Raw genomic sequence first — 21,303 nt, 5'->3', positions numbered from 1 at the left:
AGAGCAAGGAAAGCAAAGGAAAGAAGAAAAAGGCAGCTAGCTGAGAGCTACGTTGTGCAGAGCTTTGAAGACTATATAAGTTGAAATTAATGTTAGAGATGATGAAGGGAAGAGTAAAATTAGTCAAATAAATGTAAGCGTATTTTTCAGTTGCCAGCAATGCAGATGATCTTGTGTTTTCATTTTACGCTGACAGAAGGAGATGTGGAGTTGAGCAAGAGGTTGTCATGTTTTGTAAGCGGAAAATAAATTGTATCGTGGTTTTTCATACAGCCTTATGACGCACGAGGCCAGTGTTGTGTAACTGGGAGAACATTCCCCCAGTTTTTAGCTATTACAGGACCAGTTTCCCATGCTCATGGGCAGCTTCTTGAATTATAACTATTACAGCATTAGCTTAAAATATATGGAACTATAAGGAATATTGTGTGTAGATAAGAAATACGTCCTATTTGGGAGTCTCTGTGTCCTGCGCAGATATTTTGATAGTTCTTAAAGACTTTTATTGTCAAATGTGAAATACCACTTTCTCTCTTGTTTTAAAATACCTGTACATATTACCTCCAGCTTTAATGGTACCTTGATTTGCCTACAGAAAGTACTGGGTGGAGTGGAAGTTGCATGTGCCAGCCAAGTCCTGCCCTTGCAGAATAGACCCTGAATTCCTAGGAGAGCAGTTAAGGTGTCATTCAAGTTCTTTTACTTCTTTTTAAAGCAATTTCAGCTTTGAAAGAAGAAAACACCCCATGGGTAGAAGTAAATAAATCGATTAGGAACTGCAAATATTTAAGAATTACATTCTAGAAAGTCATGAGGAGCATATTTTTGCATCTGCTTAATCTTGTTTTGTGTTGTTTTTATTATGGGAAATGATTGAGGAGCATCTGAAAAGAAATGTCTGTGGGTATTATTTCCACACACATTACTACTAGACCTGTTTCTCGTAACTTCTTTGCTATCAGTTCCTGTCCTTCCTTTGTCACCCCTGTAACATCCTGAAACAAAATCAGACTATATATTTGAAGGATGCACCACCTTTCAAAATTAATTTTGATGATTAAATTGGAAATGGACAATTGATACTATATTCTGTTTTAGCTTAATTTAAAAATGAATCAGTTTTAACTGGCATAAAATATACTCACTTTTTTTTGTTTGTTTTTTGTAGAGACGTGGAGCAATTTCCTATGACAGCTCTGATCAGACTGCGTTGTACATTCGTATGCTAGGTAAGCATACCTGTTTCTATATTGTAAAGTTCTGACATTTGTGACTGTTTTAAGATTATTGTTTATTATATTTAAGTATTTATATATTGTAATCTTAAACATATCTTTGTCTTTCTCCTGGATAATATTTTGGTTAGATTCTGTAGAAGTTTCTTGTTTCTTTTTGTGTTGATTTGGGTATTTTTGGTTTGTTTGGCTTTTTTTTTTTAATTGACCATTGCATCTGATATCTTTCTCCTATATATATAAAAGCTATGGTTCTAGTAATTAATCTTGTAATTAGTTTCCCCAGTGACTCTAATTTAGGGTGAGACTCATTATTAGAAAAATTTGTGTTTGAGTAAGAACTTACTTTAATAAAATACATTGTCGCTGTTAAACGTATATTGACAATATCATGGCATGCATTCATTATATTGCAATGGTGTTCATCCTTTATTCATGATGGATCTTTATTTCTGTTATGGAACTTTTTATCACCTCTGTGTGGTGTTCTTCTAGTTAAAACTGTATAGCTTAGAGAACAGTATGTGAGAATTACCATGTACTTTGAAAAATATCAGTACTGAAACTATGAAATGCTCAAGGTATTTTTAAAATAATAATATGGTTTGAAATGATACTTCTCTTATTAGTTCTCAAAGATAACTTGAGAAGGGAAAGGCAGCCTGACAGGGCCAGTATTTAGCAGCTAGTAGAATGTTTCCAGAGTAGTAGTTAGATGAAAAGTAAAGTCTGATTAAAAGGGAAAGGACAGGATTGGGAGGAGCAATCATCAGAGACCCTCTGCAGTCCTGAGTGCCCAGCGGAAGGAGCTGAGGTTAGGGACTGAGAAGAGGGAGATGCAGAGCTCTTGCCGGTCTGGCTGCTGTGCGAGGCAGGTACTGCTCCTCTTCTGGAGGCTGCTGTTGGCGCTGGTGGTGTGAAGGACTGTGTGAACACGCTGTGTCCGTTTCACTGCAAAAGCACGGTACTTAGTTTAAGTGACCATCAGCTACGATTTTGTGAAGGCTTGCGTGTCTCACGCAGCTCAGTGAACATAAATAGCTAGTGACTGTAATTTCTTAACCTGCTCCAAGAGGATCAGCGTGAATACATCTTTCTGTGGCCAGATTTTCTTCAATTTAGTTGTATAGTGTGCATATCAGGAAGAGTCCCCAGAAATTCATAGCTGTGTTCTCTCTATGAATTCATGGTCATAAGCTATACATATATGTATGCATACATGTGTATATATATAAATTTATAGTCATAAGCTATAGATGTAGGCATGCGCATGTGTATGTAAAAATACATGTGCATGTGTGTGTGTGTATATATATATCAAAAAAATTGACTTAGCCTCTTACATTTTTGTTTTTCAATTATTTGTTCTTTTAAGTTTGTGAAGTTAATACTATAGGACTGACTGTCCACTAAAGAATTTTTGATATGAGAATGTAATTACTTTAGAGACTTGTTAAGTGGAGATGGATGGAAAATGCTGGCTTCCAAATGTTTATCGAAAAAGGTGCTAATTCAATTGTTTTTCTGGTTAGAGGTAGGTTTATTTTGTTTTCAAAAGTCAAAATAACTTTTTTTCAATCATCCTTTTTGCAGGATGAATAGTAGAGTTCTCCAAAATGTGATTGTTTTTTCTGCTCTAGTCATAAGAGTGAGAAAGTAAATTCAGGTCTGAAGTAGTTTGTTCCTTGATTTTGTGATTCTCGTTTTTTAACTAAGTTTATTTTGTGCTGTAAGTAGGAACCCCCCCCAATTTTCTGCTTCAGAATCATAGAAATTGAGTACTTCTTATCTCCCAACAAGGGAAATATGTATTAAGTTCCTTAAAAAGCTTTGATATGCTTGAATTAAAGGTACTGTAAGTATTTGTTTTATCAGGTACTGTAAGTATATAGTTTTTATCACTTTAATCTGCTAATGATAAAAGGACAGCTTGTAAGAAAATAATTCTTAGTATGTGGGGAGAAGGATCTGATTTCTGTTTCTTTTGCTGTTTTGGGAGTTTAAATTAGTTGTATTATGAAGTAAGTGAGCGTTTGATTTCTGCTGGAAAGTTTTGCAATAATGCTCAAGTAAATCTAAAGGAAAGCACAGCCTAACTTTCTGTGGTTCTTTGTATATATAATCAACTGAGGAAAAAATCTATTTTGTTTTGAAATCTTTCTTTGTTAACTGTTTGAATAGGCAGAACTGGAATATATTCAGAAAGCGTGTATGCAAAGATATTGAATAAGTTGAATCTTCACTTATTCTTTAATTGGAATTAACTTTAGGCTATGTGATTTGAACTTATTATGAACAGTATAACTTGCTGGTATTCTTGTTTAATAATGCTAGCAGTTCAGAGATAGTAGGTCTTGAAAAGAGTTGACCTTTTCTAGCTTCTGCTGGAGGGAGGAGGGTACAAACAAGCAAACAAAAAATTGCTCATTAGATGTTTGAATTAATATGTTAAATCCATATTATTTTCTCACTTGTTAGCAATCACTTTGTATTCCAAATGTTAACTGCACTATACTGTACAAGTTAGCAACTATTTACAGATTTCTTTTATTATGATTGTATTTATAAATGGACTGTAAAAAAGACCGGCCTGAAAGCTGAACAGTTGGATACATAATTATGCTGAAGAGTTCTTTCAGAGTAGATTCAAAAGCACATATATTTGATTGGAATTTTTTTGGTGAGAACTAGGAAATGTTGCATTTCCCATACAGCGCTGTGAGGCTCTTTCCTGTAGTGCGCTGCAGCAGCCTAAGCTGTGGGAAATCCTCAGCCGTAACTTAACGGAAAGTTAGGCACAGTCATGAGAGGTTTACCTTTTACTTGATCTGTCATTATTCCAAACAGACTAAATCTACTAATAAAGTGTACCTGAATAAGGTGTACAATTTAGCAGACCAGAAATGTAAGACTAAGGTAACCTAGGACACCTCCCTCTGGCTCTGTTTAGTTGCACTTGTTTAGTTGCACTCTATTTAGTTGCATACTTTACAGTTTTGCTGCCTGTTTAAATGGGAATCTAATGGAAGCTCATTTGCACCAAGTAAGTAAAAATTACTGTGGTATGGCAGGGTTTTCGGGTTCAACTTGAAAGATCAAATTTTAGGGGCATACAAAATAAGCAACAAACTCTTAACTGTCTATCAGTGTCAATATAAGCAAACAGTGTTGACTCTAATGACTCCTCTCTCATAACCCATTCCTAAAATGTGTCTTCAGTCTTTCCTAAGTGACTGACTTACTATTTTAAAATATAGATACAGATGCAGCATTGTAGAATTGTTCTTGTAAGATCTTGGAAGGAATAATATATCTGCATCTCCTCAGTCAGCTGCTACCCTCGGCGACTAGGAGGAATTCTCCAGATTTCTTATAGGTAATTCTGTGGAATTGTAGCACTTTCTTCTTTCTCTCTGCTTTTCTGATTTTTTTTTTTTTCTTTGTGTTGCCTGAAAGTTTTGCTGCTGTGTGTGGGCTGGAAAAAGTGGGGCACTGACTGCCTGTCTTAGTGAGCGTGCGCTTAACTAAAGCGGGAGCCTTGCACCCTGTTTGTAGGCATCTTGATCAGAACAGAAATTTGAACAGAGAGCAGTGGAGGCAAACAAATGTGTATTACAGGTACACGCACTGCTCTGGTAGCAGTTATTACATTGTATTCCTTTTGCTTTAATTCCGGTATGCTCAGCTGACCTGTCCTCTGTTTCTCCGACAAATTTAGTCTGAACTTAACCTGTGAAGCTAGTGATTCTTTCTGGAAATCCTGCTCTTCGCAACTTCATGGCTTTGACTTAAGCGTGGGCAGTTTAGCCCGAGGTGACTGCGGTAATTCCTGCTGCCAGCTGCCCGCCGTGCTCCCTGAGGTCTCTGCCCCCTCTCCGCAGCTGCCGCCTTGTTGCCGCTTCAGGCCAGGATATTAGGGTAGCCGGAAGTACGTGCTGGGTAACCTTATTGTGCAGGGATGTCAGCCGTGGCCCTGCAGCTGCCTCGCAAGCCTCAGAGCTGCCCTTGCAGCGTGGGCAGGGCTCTGAGAGGGGCGTAGAAACCGAACAAGCTGCCTCCAGGTAAGTTTGGCTGAAGCCTGCTTGCAGTTGTACCTGTGAACCTCCGTCTTATGGTCCTCTTGGCATTATTTATTCATCCCTCAGATGAGTTTCTCCCTTTGTCGCCTTTCTCTTCAAACAGCAAGCAATCCCGGTCCCGCAGGGCTAGTGCAGAAAAAAATCATAGCTGAATGCGCAACCCACAGAGATTTTGTCGCATCTGTGCACAAAATCAGATTTTGAAATGAAGGCTTCACCTTTTTTGTTCTTCTCAAGAGGGTAAACTTTATCTTTCTCTTCTTAATTTTTTGGATTCACTGAAACTCTCCAGGAGAATAAAATTAAATTCTGGAAGTCTGCTGTCATTAAGATGGTGGATTTGAATTTGTTCCCTTAAGAAAATGCAGGAACTATTTCAGGGACTCCAATTTGATTTTTAGTAGAAATGTTACCTTTTTGTCCAACATGACTGAGTTGTAAACTTCACATTAAGTGGCTAAATAAGAGACATTTAAGATAAAAACTGTGAAGCAGATAGTTGCCTTTCTTAGGTCAAATCTGCTAATTTTTTGGATATATCAACTTTCTGCTCCACCAAGGAAGTATTTCCTATAAGCAAACAGAGCTATCTGATGATTTCAAAAGATTCTGTAACACCTTTGAGATCTTAAAAAAGGCCTAAATAAATAAAAGTTTTTTGTAACTTCTCTTTAGGTATTACATTTAATTATCTTTTCACTTACTAAAATAATAATTTGGCCTTGGTGCTGTTTTAAGAAATTACATAATAGTATCCTTTTATTGGATAAAAGTAGTTTTGAATCTGAAGTCTTTTATGCCTTTCTTTTTAAAGTTGTCTGTGATGATAAACGTGTTTCTTTTGTAAGATTAAATTCTGTGTCATTTACCAGGCGCATGATTACAAAATCTTGTGCAGGATTTCTCAAGCAAATTAGTGTGAATATGTGATGTTCTGTGCAAAACCAGTAAAGTGGATGCATCTGGGGCATATTGATATTTGCAGATTAAATCAGCTGGACAGTGGATGCATACTGATGGCCCAGGATTTCTGTTTTGGGCTTAGCTGCACATGTGGGGTAGAGTTACTCTCACTGTGCTGCAGCATAGCGCGTGATTTCAGCATGTGCGAATGTGCAGTCAGTTTGATGCTATTCCTTTTTATGCTTCTGTACGTGTTAGAAATCCCAGACGTGATGTACGATGTCTTCAAATTCCACCTGAATAGATTTTTTCCAGCCTTTTTTTTTTTTTCCTGAAATCTTGAACACTGCAGTAGTGATACACAGGGATAATGGCGATAGGTCTTCTGCCTTCCTGTCGGGCCAACAGGAACTTTTGTTTGCTGAGACAAATTCCAGTCCTGCGGAAGTATTATCTTTTTCCAGAATTCCAGAATAGTTCCAAATGTATTCTAAAATGTCACCTATTGTGAAGAACTCAATTCTTAAAAAAAAATCCATTTTCTACCACAACCAAGGAGAGAGAATTTTGTTAACAACTAATGAAAATAATTTGCTTTCCTTTGCTGAGAACTTTTTACTTCATACATATGCAAGTAAGTCATTTAATTTTACCTGAGTCTTACTACTATCACCTCTTTTCATTATCTGCTGTCTGCATTTTTAGTATGTCATTTCTTCTCTTGGTTAACTATTCCTGTAAATACATATTTTTATAATTCCAGTCAAATGCAGTTTATATAGTTGCACTTCTGCATTTTACTTATAGTCAAGTTTTTGTTTGTTTTCCTACTCAAAATCCACTACACTGTGGTCATTTCAAGAGAAATAGGCACACTGTTATTCTGGCTGCGCTATTAGACTAGGCCCTAGGAAATTAAAGATCAGAACAAAATTTTCTGGGTATCACTTGTCAGATAAACCTCTCTTGTTTTTGTTATTTATGTATTTTTTGCTGAACTGTCTCCTTATTTTCCTGGCTTTTTCTATTCTTGACACTTCGAACAAATAAATTGTTCACCAAAACCACAGTTGTACATTGATTTACAAAAGTTATGTCATCTTTCCTGTCAAAAATTAAACAAATACTCAACTAAAAAGCTAAATACTCAGCTAAAACTCCCTTTATTTATTTATTTTCCTCAGTGCAGCTGGGGGACTGAAAGATCTGTCAGTAACACAATCTGTAGTTATGACTAATTTGGCAGATAAATATAAGTTAAGAGTGATGAATAAGGTAAAGTTGTATTTTCCCACATGTAAACTAATACTTTCATACACAGCTACTAATTCAGTCACCTCTCGTTTTCCAAAATTTCCTCCCTCTTCCTTTTTATTCATTATTTTGTAAATAATATTTGCCAGTTGTCTTTGTGCCTGACCAGAAGAGTTCTACAAATTGCTGCCTCTGTATTGTCTATAACAAGAGAAGCCTCTTGCACGCTGCTCGCACCAGTGCTTGAAAGCTTTAGAATTTGATACATTGTCAGTGATCCAGAAAATAACTTTTATAGATAGTAATTGGGTTACTTACACTTGCAGCTCTGTTAAGTTTTTCACTTTCAAAAAACAAAAGAAGGAGCAAGTGAAAACCACATACATTTGCTATGTTTTTACTGATATGAAATGTTATGATATACAGGGAACCCCGAGTCTATTTATCTTTTGTGTTACTTCCAGTGTGCCTCACAAGATAACATTCATGTGAAGTGTGTCACTGTAGATATGTCTGTGTTTATAGATACCTATCTCTAGAAACATATCTGTTAAGTGTTAAAAGTATTTCACAAATATTTGGGACGGTATCTTCAGCTCTTCTAACTTACCTTGTCTGCTCTTTGTTTTGGTGATGTGCTTTAGCGTTACAGATTAACAAGTTGGAGAAGAAAAGAAAAAAGCAGTTTCAACATATTAGAATAGTTGCTGGAAATGAAATAATTGTATTTTTCTTTTGTTCTCACAAATTCAGTCTCAGTTCCTTGCATTAAATGCTTAGTTTTGATTCATATTAAAATTGCTGTGTTCAAGAAGTATAATAGAAATTTCACAGATAGAAACAAGAACATTTTAACCTGTTAAATTTGACTTTGAGTTGAGGGGGAGGGAATCCTATGTATTTGATCCTGAGGGATTTGCCCAAATTTGTAATTGCTAAAGGATTTCAAGCAAAAGCTTTTAATCAAAGTGAACTACTTGTATTAATGCATACAAATAACTAATGAAAGAACACTGATCAGCTTTCAGTTGGTAAAATGCATAAGTAGAAATCGGCAAGCATGGTAAAAGATTCAGGTTAAAGCTAATTGCAGTGAAAAATAGTTTTATAAAATTTTAATACTGAGTTTTGGTATTTTAATAGGCTCTTGTGTAATATTCAAACAGCTGAGCACAAGTAAGTAAATGCTAGTGGAAAATGTTTTATTTTGTAATATAAAACCATGTTAAAACTAGCTTATTTGCTAAAAGCTACCATTTCTAGAAGCCGAATCTTTTTTGTATTACACAACTGTTAGTGTTTTATGTGTGTTACTGAGGAGCAAATCAACTTTTAATGTTCTTGTTTACTGTCATATTAAGGTGCATTTTTACCATACTGGTGTAGCAAGCTGTTCCTAATTTCATCTGAATGCTTATCACTTGCTTTTGGCAACGTATGCTTAGGCAGGAGAGATTTTGACACAAAAAAAAAAAAAAAAAAAAAAGCATGCAATTGCATGTTTAACGAGTCTTCAAACTTTGTTTTGAACTTCACCTTTAAATCAAAAAGCATTGAAATAGGCCTATTGTTTGAATAACCCTACTCCATTAAGTACATGAGTCTTTACCCCTCCAGGCTATGTTCATTTGCATTTTATCTCTGCCACTCTTCCACACTTGTATTTCACTCTTGACCCTGTTTCTAGGAGATGTGCGAGTAAGAAGTCGGGCAGGATTTGAAACAGAGAGAAGAGGTTCTCATCCATACATTGATTTCCGTATTTTTCACTGTAAGTATTTAAAAGCAGATAAATGACAAATAAACAAAGGCTTCCATTAATTTTAACTACCGAGCCTCTAAAAATAAAGTTAGCTGCTTATGTACCAAGACCATTTTTATACTTCTTAGGAAAATCTTTCATGCTACTTAATTACCCAAAAATAGAATAGTAAAATCATCACTGCTAAATTTTTGTTTCTAAAAATAGAGTTTAAACTCTGATTTATAGAATTTAGACCTGAGTCCCTATGGAAATGAAGACTGTCCTATATACAACTACTGATGTGTGTGAATACTTACTTGGAAGACGCAATCTGTTGAGAGGAATACTTTCCTGCTTTTACAGAGCAGCAGAAGGACTTGCTGCAGGATGATGTTTGAAGAGAATTGCAGTAGATCTCAATATTCTTGTCCAGATAATAATCACTTAAGCTTATGTTTACTCAAACATATAGTTAGGACTTAAACTTTTCAGAGGTAGACAAATATAAAATAAAGATTAAAGTGTTATAAGAAGACAGCAGACTTTAAATTTTATTAATTATGTGCTTTAGGAAACACTTTTTCTCAGAGAAGTGTTACAATAAGAATTTGTTGGATAATTTCACTTTTTCAGTACATCTATATTGTTATAACTAAATATGCCAGTACTACTTGTAATATAAATGCTGCAGTAACCACAACACCTGAATAGGCAGCAAAAGTGCAGGTGTTTAAATCTTATTTTAATGATGCCATTAACATTCATGTATTAACTGTCATCTTAGCATATCTATACCAACATTACTTGTATCAGTACAATTCTGAATATTCTGAATGCAATGGAGAGATGTAGAAAGAGTATTTCATGGTAACAAGTGTGGTTGTTGTAAATACCTTACGAATAAAAATGAGTGGCAGAAACTATGATAATTAATATTCTGATCTTAACTGAAGTTATTCATTTTTAAAGTAGATCATGACTTAAATGTAAAATTTAAACTCTTAGTTTCTTCAAAAAGTTAAAAATAAAATAGGTGAGAAAACAAAGTTTGAAGAGTGTGATATACTGAATTTTTCAATAAGGAGGATAAGGATTCTGTCTAACGCAGTCCTTTCAGCAGCTTGTAATTCTATTGAGTATAGTAAAATACTCTTTAGAAACAGCATGCAATTTATGAATTATATCAGGAAAAAATTGACAAACGTATGTGACATTTCATGCTGATACAGGAAAATAGGTGTCAAATGAATTGTATATATTAAAAAGCAGTCATGTATGATATTATTACCATTGTCAAATTAACTGTATTTTTTATGGTGCTCATCATGTTATTTCCATTCTGATAGCTGTCCATCAGGCAAATCATGACTAGTAAGGAAAAGGATTTCTCACACCCTTTCTTCGTGCCTCTACTTGTTCAGGCATAGGCACCAACTTTTAGCAACATCAACTGTGGTTTCTTATGACAGCAAGGAATGTTGCTAGGAGGCCCAAAAATTCTTTGGCTCTAACTTTTCTCCTGAGTCAGCTGCTGTGGCAGTTTTCAGAGTGGCCATGTTATAGCCATATTTTCTGTACCTCAGGATTGTGGCCAGTTGCAGTGTTACTCTTTCACTTCAGACTGCTGCTACTTGTAGAGAGTTTCTTTCCTAGTAAATAAGGAATTCAACCCCTTATCCCACCCAACACGAGAAGCCATAAATGTAAGATTGTCTATTCTTTTGCAGAAATAGTAAAAAAACAAAAGCAAACAACCGCATATCGAAACCAGTAAAATCTTTTCTTTCTCTCTGCAATGCTAATTTAGTCCTGATAGGAGATTCCTTAACTGTTTTAAGCAGAAGAGTTTTAGTACTTTACTATCAGCCTGGAAGGAGAGAGGAGTTGTGAGACTCGGATTTGACCTCATTCTTAGGATCCTTATTTTTGTCCTTTGGTAACTCCAGAAGGATTTTGCACATAAAACTAAATGGCTGAAAAATGTTCACCTGCATGAGCAATAGACAGCATGTGAGCAGAGCCAGCCAGCTTGCCATTTCTTTGCTTGGAGCAAAACCTGGACTGTAAGGGGTTTCTTCTGCAGCTGAAGCAGCCTGAAGCATCTGAATGCTTTCTTTTTTTTCCCATGACTTCTGAATACTGACCATCAGTAATGCATGGATATGCTTCTTTCATGGCGTTTGTAAAGTTTCACTATAACTTTCTTCTGCTGTTGACCAGCTTTATTCTGCGATTCTAAAAATTTTGCAATGGTCATTGCTTACTTATTTTCCAGATCACTAATATGTATTAAATACACTGGTTATTGTTCACAGTGCTGGAGCATTATTGCCATTTTGTGTTTTGCTTAGCCAGTTTGTCATTTTGCCCAGCCAGTTTGTCATTTTGCCCTATTTTCTCTTTCTCTCAATGACATTTTTGAAGAACTGCAAAGCCTTTCAGGAAGTCCAGCTAATAAACTGTTGACCAGTTCTCTTTTTCCAGTATTTCTTTAATAGGCTCTTAATCCAATGTTTTATTGATAGGTTTGAAGAGTAATTAATTTTAAAGTCATTATTTATTTTCAAAAAGCTGCTTTTTTTCTGTGAAATAATCATTTATGTTTCACAGCTCTGTCTTTATTTGCAACTTCAACTGCTGTTGCCAATTACCAAAGTAAAGTTTGTTAACGTTTGGTTCTTAGGATCACTTCTGTTTCTTCTTAAGGATTGAGAGCTCAGTGTCTGTATTTTTCCTCCCATTTCTGCATTTCATTCCAGAATTCCATAAATGGCACATGAATATTCAAGTTCCAAAATTAGTTAGGATTCCCAACCATAACTCCTTTTTAGGAAATTAGGTTTTAAAATGATTACTGGAAAAAAGTCTCTTTTTCTTGTTGGAGATAGTAGTATGAGAGTCAAATATGAGGACAATTAAATCCAAAATTTGTCTGATAATCAGACTAACTTTGGGCTGTAATTTTCCTTTTACCATATCCACTATTCCAGAAGCCACATTTTGATATGTCATTGCAGGAACTAACCAGAAGGAATAGCTCAATAAGCAGGTTTTGTTTGAACAGGACTGCATGCTGCTGAATGGGGAAAATCAGGATTGTATTCTTCATGTTGGTTGGTAGATGGTTAATATTGGGACATCAATTAGTAGTTATCTGTTACCGTAGACTGTAGATTATGTCTGTTTTGGATGTTGGCATAAGCTCAGTTTACTAGCTAAAAGTCACCTTTTGTGGAGAGAAGAGAGCAGCCACATAACTCTCTTCCTCAGAAGTAACCTTTTACTTTTAATATAATGTTCTGTTTTTCTTCAGTGACTATACTTTTTTTTTTTTTTTTTTAACATTTGCATCGTAAATTGCATGCACTTTAATATTTCATTGAGTTGAAGTTAGAGCACTGGATCTACCTTGTACTCCTCAGGTAACAAGGAGAGAGTTTGGCAGTTTACTGTCTGACAGCCCATCATGTACTCTTTGGTTATTTGAAAAAACGATTGCAGTGGTTATGACCATTCTTGCTCTCTGCAGATTTATAAACAGACTACACCTAACGTGATTATGTTTAATTTTTTTTTTTTACATTACTTAAGACATAGATAAAAATTCAGTCTGGATTCTTTTGACAGATTATATTGATAAAATACTAATGCAAAACAAAATCTTTGCCAGAAGGATTGATAAATGATAGCATATGAATGTTCTCTGTTTTCAGAAATAGCAAACTGGAAATAAAATTTTAGGATTTGTTTTCTTGCTATTGAAAGGTTATCAGTAATGTCTATTGTTGTTATATATGTGCTTAAAAAAAACCCCACCCAAATCTCTTGTTGATTAGGTTTGTGAAGATTTTCTAGCATGCAAAAACAAAAGAATATGTAATGTGCCCCATCACTCACTGTTTCACCTGCAAAAAATTCAGCTGAAATGCTCAGTGGTGTCTGGGTTACGGCAGTATGTTAAAATGAGGAAATGAAGCCAGAAGATCCTAAAATGAAGAATTAAAATAAAGAATGGGAAAAAAAATTGGGGAAGTGTCTAGTGCAGATGCAGCTTAAATTAATACTTTTAAACTTGTTGCCTTTTAGGGAAAGGTTGTTGGATATTGCCTGGAAGAACTGTATAAAAACACATACTTAAGTCGTGTGGAGAGGAAACATTTTCTCTTCTTGCCTTTCCTGTTGTGCCTGCATCAGAGTAGATAAGACCTTGTCAAAAGGCTTTTGGAATTCCCTGGTACTGCTTGTGTCTGAACATACTCTTACCGGATGGTGGTGATGTTGCCGACACATGTGGCTCTACTTTCGGCTTTATAGGTAACTGAGTATGTCACATCTGTGAGTTAAAACATGTTAGCAATAAGAAGGGGGTTTTGAGTTAATCATTGCACAGTCAATCAGCAAGCATTTAGGAGTAATTCGGGTTTGAGTTGAATTGGTGCTAGCATACAGTACAGAGCTTCATCCTGGAGAGAAAACAATCTGATAGGAATTTAATTGAATTAGGTAGGGTTTTTTTTCTTCTTCTCCTTGGTTATGTTTGGAGCTTTTTTAGAGGAGAGAAGGAAAGAAAAGTTGAGTTTAGGTGACTTTCATTGGTGGCAGATAAATCTTATTTGTCCTAGAAACAACAATACAAACACGTGGAGAAATTGCAGAGTTTATTTCTGGTATAAAACATTCAGACTGCTTGCTTGGAAATTCCAGTTCACAGAACATTTTATCTACTATTTTGAGATCTGACAAACATGTCAGCATCTGCCGTTCACAATGTGATTTTGAACTTTCTCGTTCCTAGTGCACAGATCATTGAAAAAGGCTGGCCTTGGGCAGTGAAGTTAGACTTGGTTAAGATGAAAGGCCAGAGGTCAAATAAGAAAGAAGAAGGGTTCATTTCCAGTCCAAGTTCATTACCTTAAACAGTTTGGGATATCTTTGTGTAACAGCACCCAGTTGTGCTTTTGAATGTGCCCTCTAGAGGCTGGGATAAAATGAGTGTCAACCAGATGAAGCTGGATGCCCTGTTTTGTTTCAATAAAATAGAGGAATGACCTAACAGACTTTCTTTAAGGGTAGCTGTTTTTCCTGTTCAGCTTTCTATTATAAAGAAAGCTGAATTTCATAATGAATAAAATCATGCAAGAAGATTTTTGTGTGATCAGAGGTTGAATGAAGTATTCATTTCCCTCTGAAGATCCCAGCACTTAGGGGTGAAACGCTTATACTCAAGAGATTTCTCTAAAATTGCTGCCTTTCTGTGAAGGGTGCATTCTGAACTTCTCATCTAATTATTCATAATCTGGATTATTAAAATAATTTTCCTCCTCCATACGAGAGAAATTTTGACTTTCGTTTAGTGCAGTGAATGCAGTCATACGTGGGGAAGTCATAAAAACCTGTTCACAGAAAATGTTATAAATATAGCTCTGGCCAAAAAAAAACCACAGCTAAGCTAAACTTGAAGCAAATATATCCTTGAACTTCGTTAAGGAAGATTTCAGGGCAAAAGCTTCCAATTAAGAATATGGGACAGGTGTGGGGGTTTTTTGTTTTTGTTTTTTTTCTGTTTTGCTTACCTAGATGACGATTTTTTTTTTCTACAAACTTCTTTTCAAGTTTCTGTAAACCAGCATGTGTGCTTTGGAGTCTTGTACTAGTACAGTTCAGTGGTTTCTGGCTGAGGTAACTTTGACTGTGGAAGAAGACATGTGAAATAGCCACATTCTAGTTTTTTTCATTTTTTCTGAACCTCTCAAATGTGTTCTTCCTCGAAGTGGTTTATTTTATAAGTCTCTGGTTTTTTTGTGGTTTTTTTTTTTTATATGATGGACATCACTTTGGCATAAAATATGTGAGCATTCTTTTTTTTTTTCGTCTCTGCTCATGGTTAGACTTTTCTACTGATAGTTTTACAGCCCTTTAGAGGATCTTCTCCTTTGTCTGTCAACCACGATGTGTTACCCTCGAATTCTTCCATTTCTGGGGGAAAAAAGGCCAAAAGGGATTACTTGATGGTTTTGTGATTTCATCATCATAGGACTTGAGAATTTCAAAACACCGAAGAACTGTGTTTTCTTGGAAGATGTTAAGAAAAAAAATCTAGTGATGGTCTGCAATATTACCCTTACTTTGGGAAAAAAGTCGCTGAACCATTATCTGTCACAGTTGTCTGTTCTTTGAGAGCATCTGTATCTTGTTTGAAAATGGAGAGGCTTCAGGATAACCTATCTTTGTGAGGCATATACATGTATTCTGATGTTGTTCCTCTAAATATTTTGCTTCAGTAGAGTTTTTTAGTTCAGACTATGCGGTTGTCAGCTACAGATATGCCTTGCCCAATGACTGGAGTCATGTCAAAGAAAATACTCAACTACAGGGTAGCTAGGGTTATGATTCAGTAAATTGGCAGGAGAAGAGTATGTCTTATAATACTATTTCCTATAATACTATTTCTTATAATAATTGCAAAATGTTATGCATTTCAGTACAGGAGATTCATTTTTCCATTTGCTTAATTTTGTGTCCTTCCTTGGGAAAAGTTTACAGAGAGATTTAGAGGAGCTAAAATTCAAATGAATTGTAAGGACAGAGACCTTTTTCAGTATTTTCTTTACATTTTTGATAATGTATTATTTCAGGATTTTAATAGCATAAAATGACATTGGGGAACTGTCATTTAATTCATGCTAAAGTAGTATAATCCCTGCACATTGAATGATTTCTCTCAAATTAGCGCTGCTATAGGCAGAGGGATGGACCACAGGACTTTCAGAGGTCTCTTCTGACCTAAATTATTCCACTGTTCTGTGGATCTATAATTTGCTACTGTGATATCTCATTCTGTAAGATCCTTCAGGAAGGGAATTATCTTTGGTGGCAGTGGTGCCCAACAGTGGCCTTCAATGAGGGAAGATCTGTCGGTACCACCACAGTACCACTAGTGTTTCTTGAAATTTAACAGTGTATTTTGGCTGATTCCAGTCAGACAGGAGACACTTGCACAGCCACATTTATTTCACTACTGTGTAATCCCTGGTGTAATTTCCACTGGTCATTATTATTAAAAAGGTGTGTATGAGTGTGTGTGTATAAATACATATTTATGATACATTGAAAATAGAGTCCGCCTTCATAATTTTTTCTTTTAAGTAGAATTGGGATTATAGTGCCTTATATCCACGTTACCGAGGCTTCAGATAGAGCAATTCTAAGCAAGACAGGAAGTACAGTAAGGTAATTTAAACACTAGTAGTCTTTATTTATAACTTTAAAATCCTTACTGAATTTGTATTTTATAAATAAAGTTTTAGGGCATTCATTACTATACAGTCATATATAAAACCGCTTTAAAATGCAAATCACAAAAGTGAATAACTTTTAAAGAAGAGCTAAATAACAAGACTCTGAAATTTTTTTTAATATGCATTGATTTAATATAATAAATTTCCTTATGGTTTGGATGGGAATAGAGGTGAAATTAGAATGCTTATAGGTCCCTCTAGTGGTGTGAAATGGGAGAATAATACATTAAATTGTTCATAAATATAAAATGACTTGTATACTGGAAGGCCTTAGAAATACAGTTATAGTATTAAATATTTCTTTCAAATGTATATATTTAGAGGTGATGGGAACTTTCTGATATTACTCCAGGTTTGGTGGTAATACCTGCTCTGTGAAAATGATAGCAAAAAATAGTTAAGCAAATGTGTAGCTGGCTTATTATGGAAAGTTTGTAAGAAATTACTATTATGAAAAGAAAAAAGATTCCCTTTTGTTCATTTTTCTTCTTTCTTTAGAAGAGAAACGGCTCCTCTGGTGGACCTGTGCACCTTAAACTTCAATTCTCAGTTCAAACATACGATAAGAAAGGTCCATCCTCTCAAATATTCTTCTGTTAGTGGCAGTGATATCTAAGATACCCAGTTAAGCACTTTCTATTCATAATAGTAGTAAAGTTGAATAACTTCTATCATAGATAACTTCCTATTTACCTTTTTGAGCTGTAGCAGGGAAGAAACGCAAGGTAAAGTTCTTATCCTGGATAGCCTTGTTTTGAGCAGGAACCCATCTGAGGCTGAGGGTCTTGCTTTGCATTAAAAGAAAGTTGAAGTGTTTCACTAGGCTTTAAGGTTTTTTTATAATTAAAAAAAAAAAAAGTTGTCATTCTTCCTTTCATTATCATTCCTTACTATACAAAAGATGAAAAAAATTAAAAATTCTGAAAATATATCGATATATTATGCTTCCACAGGCAATGATTTTGACTTTTCTTTTCCCTATGTTTTGTATTTTTATTTGAGCATGAGAAAAGTAGGTATTTAATATTCCTGTGCAGTGCAATAAAATTGTTTTCCTTTAGCTCTTCATGAAATACAGTACACCTAATAAAAGACTGGGGGTGGGAAAAGAGATTAAAATAGAATTGAAATCTGTTGCCTTAAGATAACTTCATTTGTTTTATTTTCTTTCGTGTTTATGCATAACATTAATTAAAATAGCTGAGATTTTTAAACAGAACAATTCCTTTTTATTTTAGAGGCATTTTTTATCTCATACCAGCATCTCATTTAAGATGCTTAGAAACAAGAATGTAACCATTTTAATAAAAATAATTTTAATAAAATAATTTAAAAATACGTTGGATGATATTCCAACTTTAAGTAGGGAGTGAAGAATAAGAAAGGAAGAAAAATGTCCTAGTAGAGTTGCTACTGATGAGGCACAAAGATCTACGGTTTGTCTTCTGGTTCCTTGTGTCCAAGCCACTTCCAAATCTTGTAGCTTGCTTCTTAAGATTTTCAACATCCTTTATTTGCTTTCATTTCAGTTCTTAAGAGTGTAAAATGTCATATGTGTTTGTTTATTTTCTCCTGCTAGTTTGTCCTTAAACTGTCCTTAAACACTTGAGCATATGGTCAGTATTACACACTATAAAGGCATTTAGCACATTGAAAGCTCCAAAAAAAATGAAGGACATTGGGGGAAAATATTTTTATGAAGCACACTTTGTCTTAGCAAATGTAATGCACTCTTTACCTTCATCTTGCCATTATAGATATGTAACTGAACCTTGTTTTTTATAGGGTCTCTGAAATTAGAATCGAGTTTCATGAATCATGATAGAAGAGGTTAGGCAGACATCTTCTTATTAATCATGTATTTCAAGGGAATAAGTTTTCTGCTTGTGCTGGGAGGTAAATGCCAAGTTTTCATTGCACACTTGGCATCATTCAGTTTAGCAGTCATTCCCATGAACTTGCCTTTGCTGCTCTGACAGAACTTGGTTTTGGTATCCTTTGCACTAATTCTGTCTCTGAGGAAGACTGTAGGCATGGGCGCTGTCAGCATGTCGGCAGCTTACGAACCTCTTTCTTTGAAAGCTAGCTATTTTCTTTTTCAGCCTTCATTTTAAATTAATTGCCTGTCAAACCTCCACATCTGACTCACCTATCTTGAGTTGTCCTTAGCAAATATTTATCTGTTAAAGAGAATAATTCCCTTCGGGACTGGTGTAGTCTGCCTGAATCAGGTGTTCTGCAACTGCAGGATCTGGCAGGGCCATATGAACATCTCTTTTCTCATTTGGAAGTTATGCTAATCATTGCAGATCTAAATGACAAGACAGCTTGACCAAGCTGTTATTATTTACATGCAAACTTGGGATATACATGTGGAATAAATAGTAATAGCAGCATTACTGCCCAGAAAGCTGGAATGAAGAGGGCTTTGTTCTTGCTTGTTTGTATTACACCTGCTGCAACAGTACTTTTTTTTAACCTGGAGGAGAAGAAGTAGGATTACTATGTAAGGGTAGTGGTTTCTGAACTGTACACATTGATGATTTATAGAATTAAAAAAAAATAAGATGAATATCTCATTAGTATGTTATGAAGTAAAGCAGGACTGTACTGCCCAATGATCACACTTTCTCTGTTGTGTGCTTTGCTGACTAAATCTATTGTTTTACTTGTGTTACCTATATCCTACTGCTCAAGTAAAGATTAAAGGGTGGCCTCTGTGATAGTGAGACTTAGTAGCATGACAATGGAAGTAGCTTCTTGTTAACTATAGATTTGTATAAGACTACTTATGATCAAGAAAAGCTGTTTTTATATTCAGAAGAGTACTGATTTTTCCTACTAACATGTTTTGTTTTGCTGAGATTTAGAATCTGGATTTTGTATTTGAACTTGGGGACTTCTTAGGTGGGTATCTTCTATTATTTCATTTCAAACCTTCAGTTCTGAAATTTGGATTTTAAGGGATTGGGTAAAAATTGGGTGGGCAGGGGAGATTCTTAGCTGAAACCTTCCTTCTAATAGCAGAGGCAGGTATATTGCGTTTCTTTTTTCCTCCCGTGTTCTGCAGGATTGGCTGTGTCTTATACTGTAACCTACTGACAACAAATTTGATTAGAAATATTGGTAGAGTAACGCAGCATGACAGAACCTATTTAGTTGCCTACTGGATGCGAGAATGTTGTTTTATAAGCAAACTTTTATCATGTGGTACACCGGTTTGCATAACTGTGATATATATGTATTGGTATCAGTGTCTTCAGAAGAAATGTCCTTGACCTTACTTGTGATGACTTGGAAAAAAATATTACATTTGAAGTTGTCTGTGTTCCCTCTTTGAAATGGATGGGAACTTTGACATCTTGGTAAACTGCCTGGTGCGTTTCAGGCATGTCTGAAAGATTATTCCAATTTTGGCAATATAATTACTGTTATTGCAGACTGTTAATGTGGAATGTCACTTCATTTTATTTGGTGTTGTATGTTACCGTAATTGATCTCAATTCTATTCAAAGACATTTTGTGAATGTAGACTGGAACTAATGTATTAATGAGAAGGTGTAAAGCAGTAAGTACATAGAAACTTTTGCTGGGATAAGAAATTTAATTGATAAAGTTTCACCTTAGCTAATGTGGAACCAAACTGCTCTTCCTGGAAGTCACTGAGGTTTTTAATTCAGTTTGTTAATAAGCTGTTCACTGAGTGGGCAGTCCTGGAATAACATGAGCCTTTGAGCTTTTCTTGCTCTTGTCTTTGATCTGTTTGGAAGGATCAGACCAGGACACGGAATTGGGACGCCACCTTGCGGATTCGGTCACTTGTTCTGCCGCTGTTGCCAGCCTTACAGCAAGTTGTAAAAGATGAAAAAATTCATCCATTCCAAAACTGCTTTTTTTTTTTTTTTTTTTTTAAGAGGGAGGGTGAAAGTGTAATTTAGTTTGTTTGGCAAAGGGGCTGCTTTACTGAAATTTTAAATTCTCTGTGCTGTTTCTTTTCTTTTTTTTTTTTTTTTTTAATAATTACCTTGCTGGATTAGAAGCTCTATTTCCAACAAACCAAAGCCTGCTTGGGTAAAGTAATTGCCTGGTATGCAAAAACCAGTTGGCTGTTTTAGATTAAGTGGCTTAATTAGGGGCCATGCCTTCAGATGTAAAGTAACTGTTTTAAACACAGGTTTTTTCCTTAAAAATCAGCCTATTTCACCTGTTTCTAATACACCTTGTTCTCAGAAGGGCAAGAGGCCTATATTACAAAGTTGGGCTCATGCTGGTTTTGAGGGTATGTATTTTTGGATAAAAACATGATTGCATTGACTTTCATAAACGTGGATAATGTCTTCACTCTTTTCTTAATATGACACTATTTGGGCAGAATGGGAAAGTATCCAGTTTATTGACTGTCTGTTGGTTATATAAAATTGCTGTTGGGAGTATAACAAGTGAAACTAATATAATATCGTAAGCTAATATCAGTCCTTTGAGTGGTTAAACTGGTTAACTTATTCAGGGTGAAGTAAAATAATTGGACTGTTCTTTGAGAAGAGGCTAAGAACTTTCTGTACTAATTTCACTGTACTGAGACAGGGAATTACGTATGCCGTGAAAGTAAATGCAAGGCTTGTTTCGCAGAGGAGAGCTTCTGAGGAAAATTTCTGCAAAAGCACCTAAATCACTTGAGGGTTTTTAAAACTTTGCCAGCGCTTTTTAAAATCTGTGTACAAGTTATTTATTGATGCTCAAAACATTCTTGTAACTCCTGTATCAACACATAATTATTGATACTCTGTTGC

The 21,303-nt window shown here is 35.3% G+C and overlaps 1 protein-coding gene across 5 annotated transcripts in view; it reads left to right on the top strand.

Annotated features, from left to right (window-relative positions):
* PDE7A (phosphodiesterase 7A) overlaps positions 1-21,303 on the top strand; it is a 77,123-nt gene that overhangs the window by 39,539 nt on the left and 16,281 nt on the right. For 4 of the 5 annotated variants that reach the window (XM_067290509.1, XM_067290510.1, XM_067290513.1 and 1 more), the window contains exons 2-3: positions 1,169-1,229; positions 9,159-9,242. In XM_067290509.1, coding sequence (XP_067146610.1) covers positions 1,169-1,229; positions 9,159-9,242 — 145 coding nt within the window. The remainder of the gene's footprint in view (positions 1-1,168; positions 1,230-9,158; positions 9,243-21,303) is intronic. The other variant, XM_067290512.1, reaches the window with a different exon arrangement.

This window comes from Apteryx mantelli, chromosome 2 (assembly GCF_036417845.1).
Source record: "Apteryx mantelli isolate bAptMan1 chromosome 2, bAptMan1.hap1, whole genome shotgun sequence".
NCBI classification, from domain to species: domain Eukaryota; kingdom Metazoa; phylum Chordata; class Aves; order Apterygiformes; family Apterygidae; genus Apteryx; species Apteryx mantelli.
The sequence above is the reverse complement of the archived record's forward strand: the minus strand, read 5'-3'. Positions and strand labels throughout refer to the sequence as shown.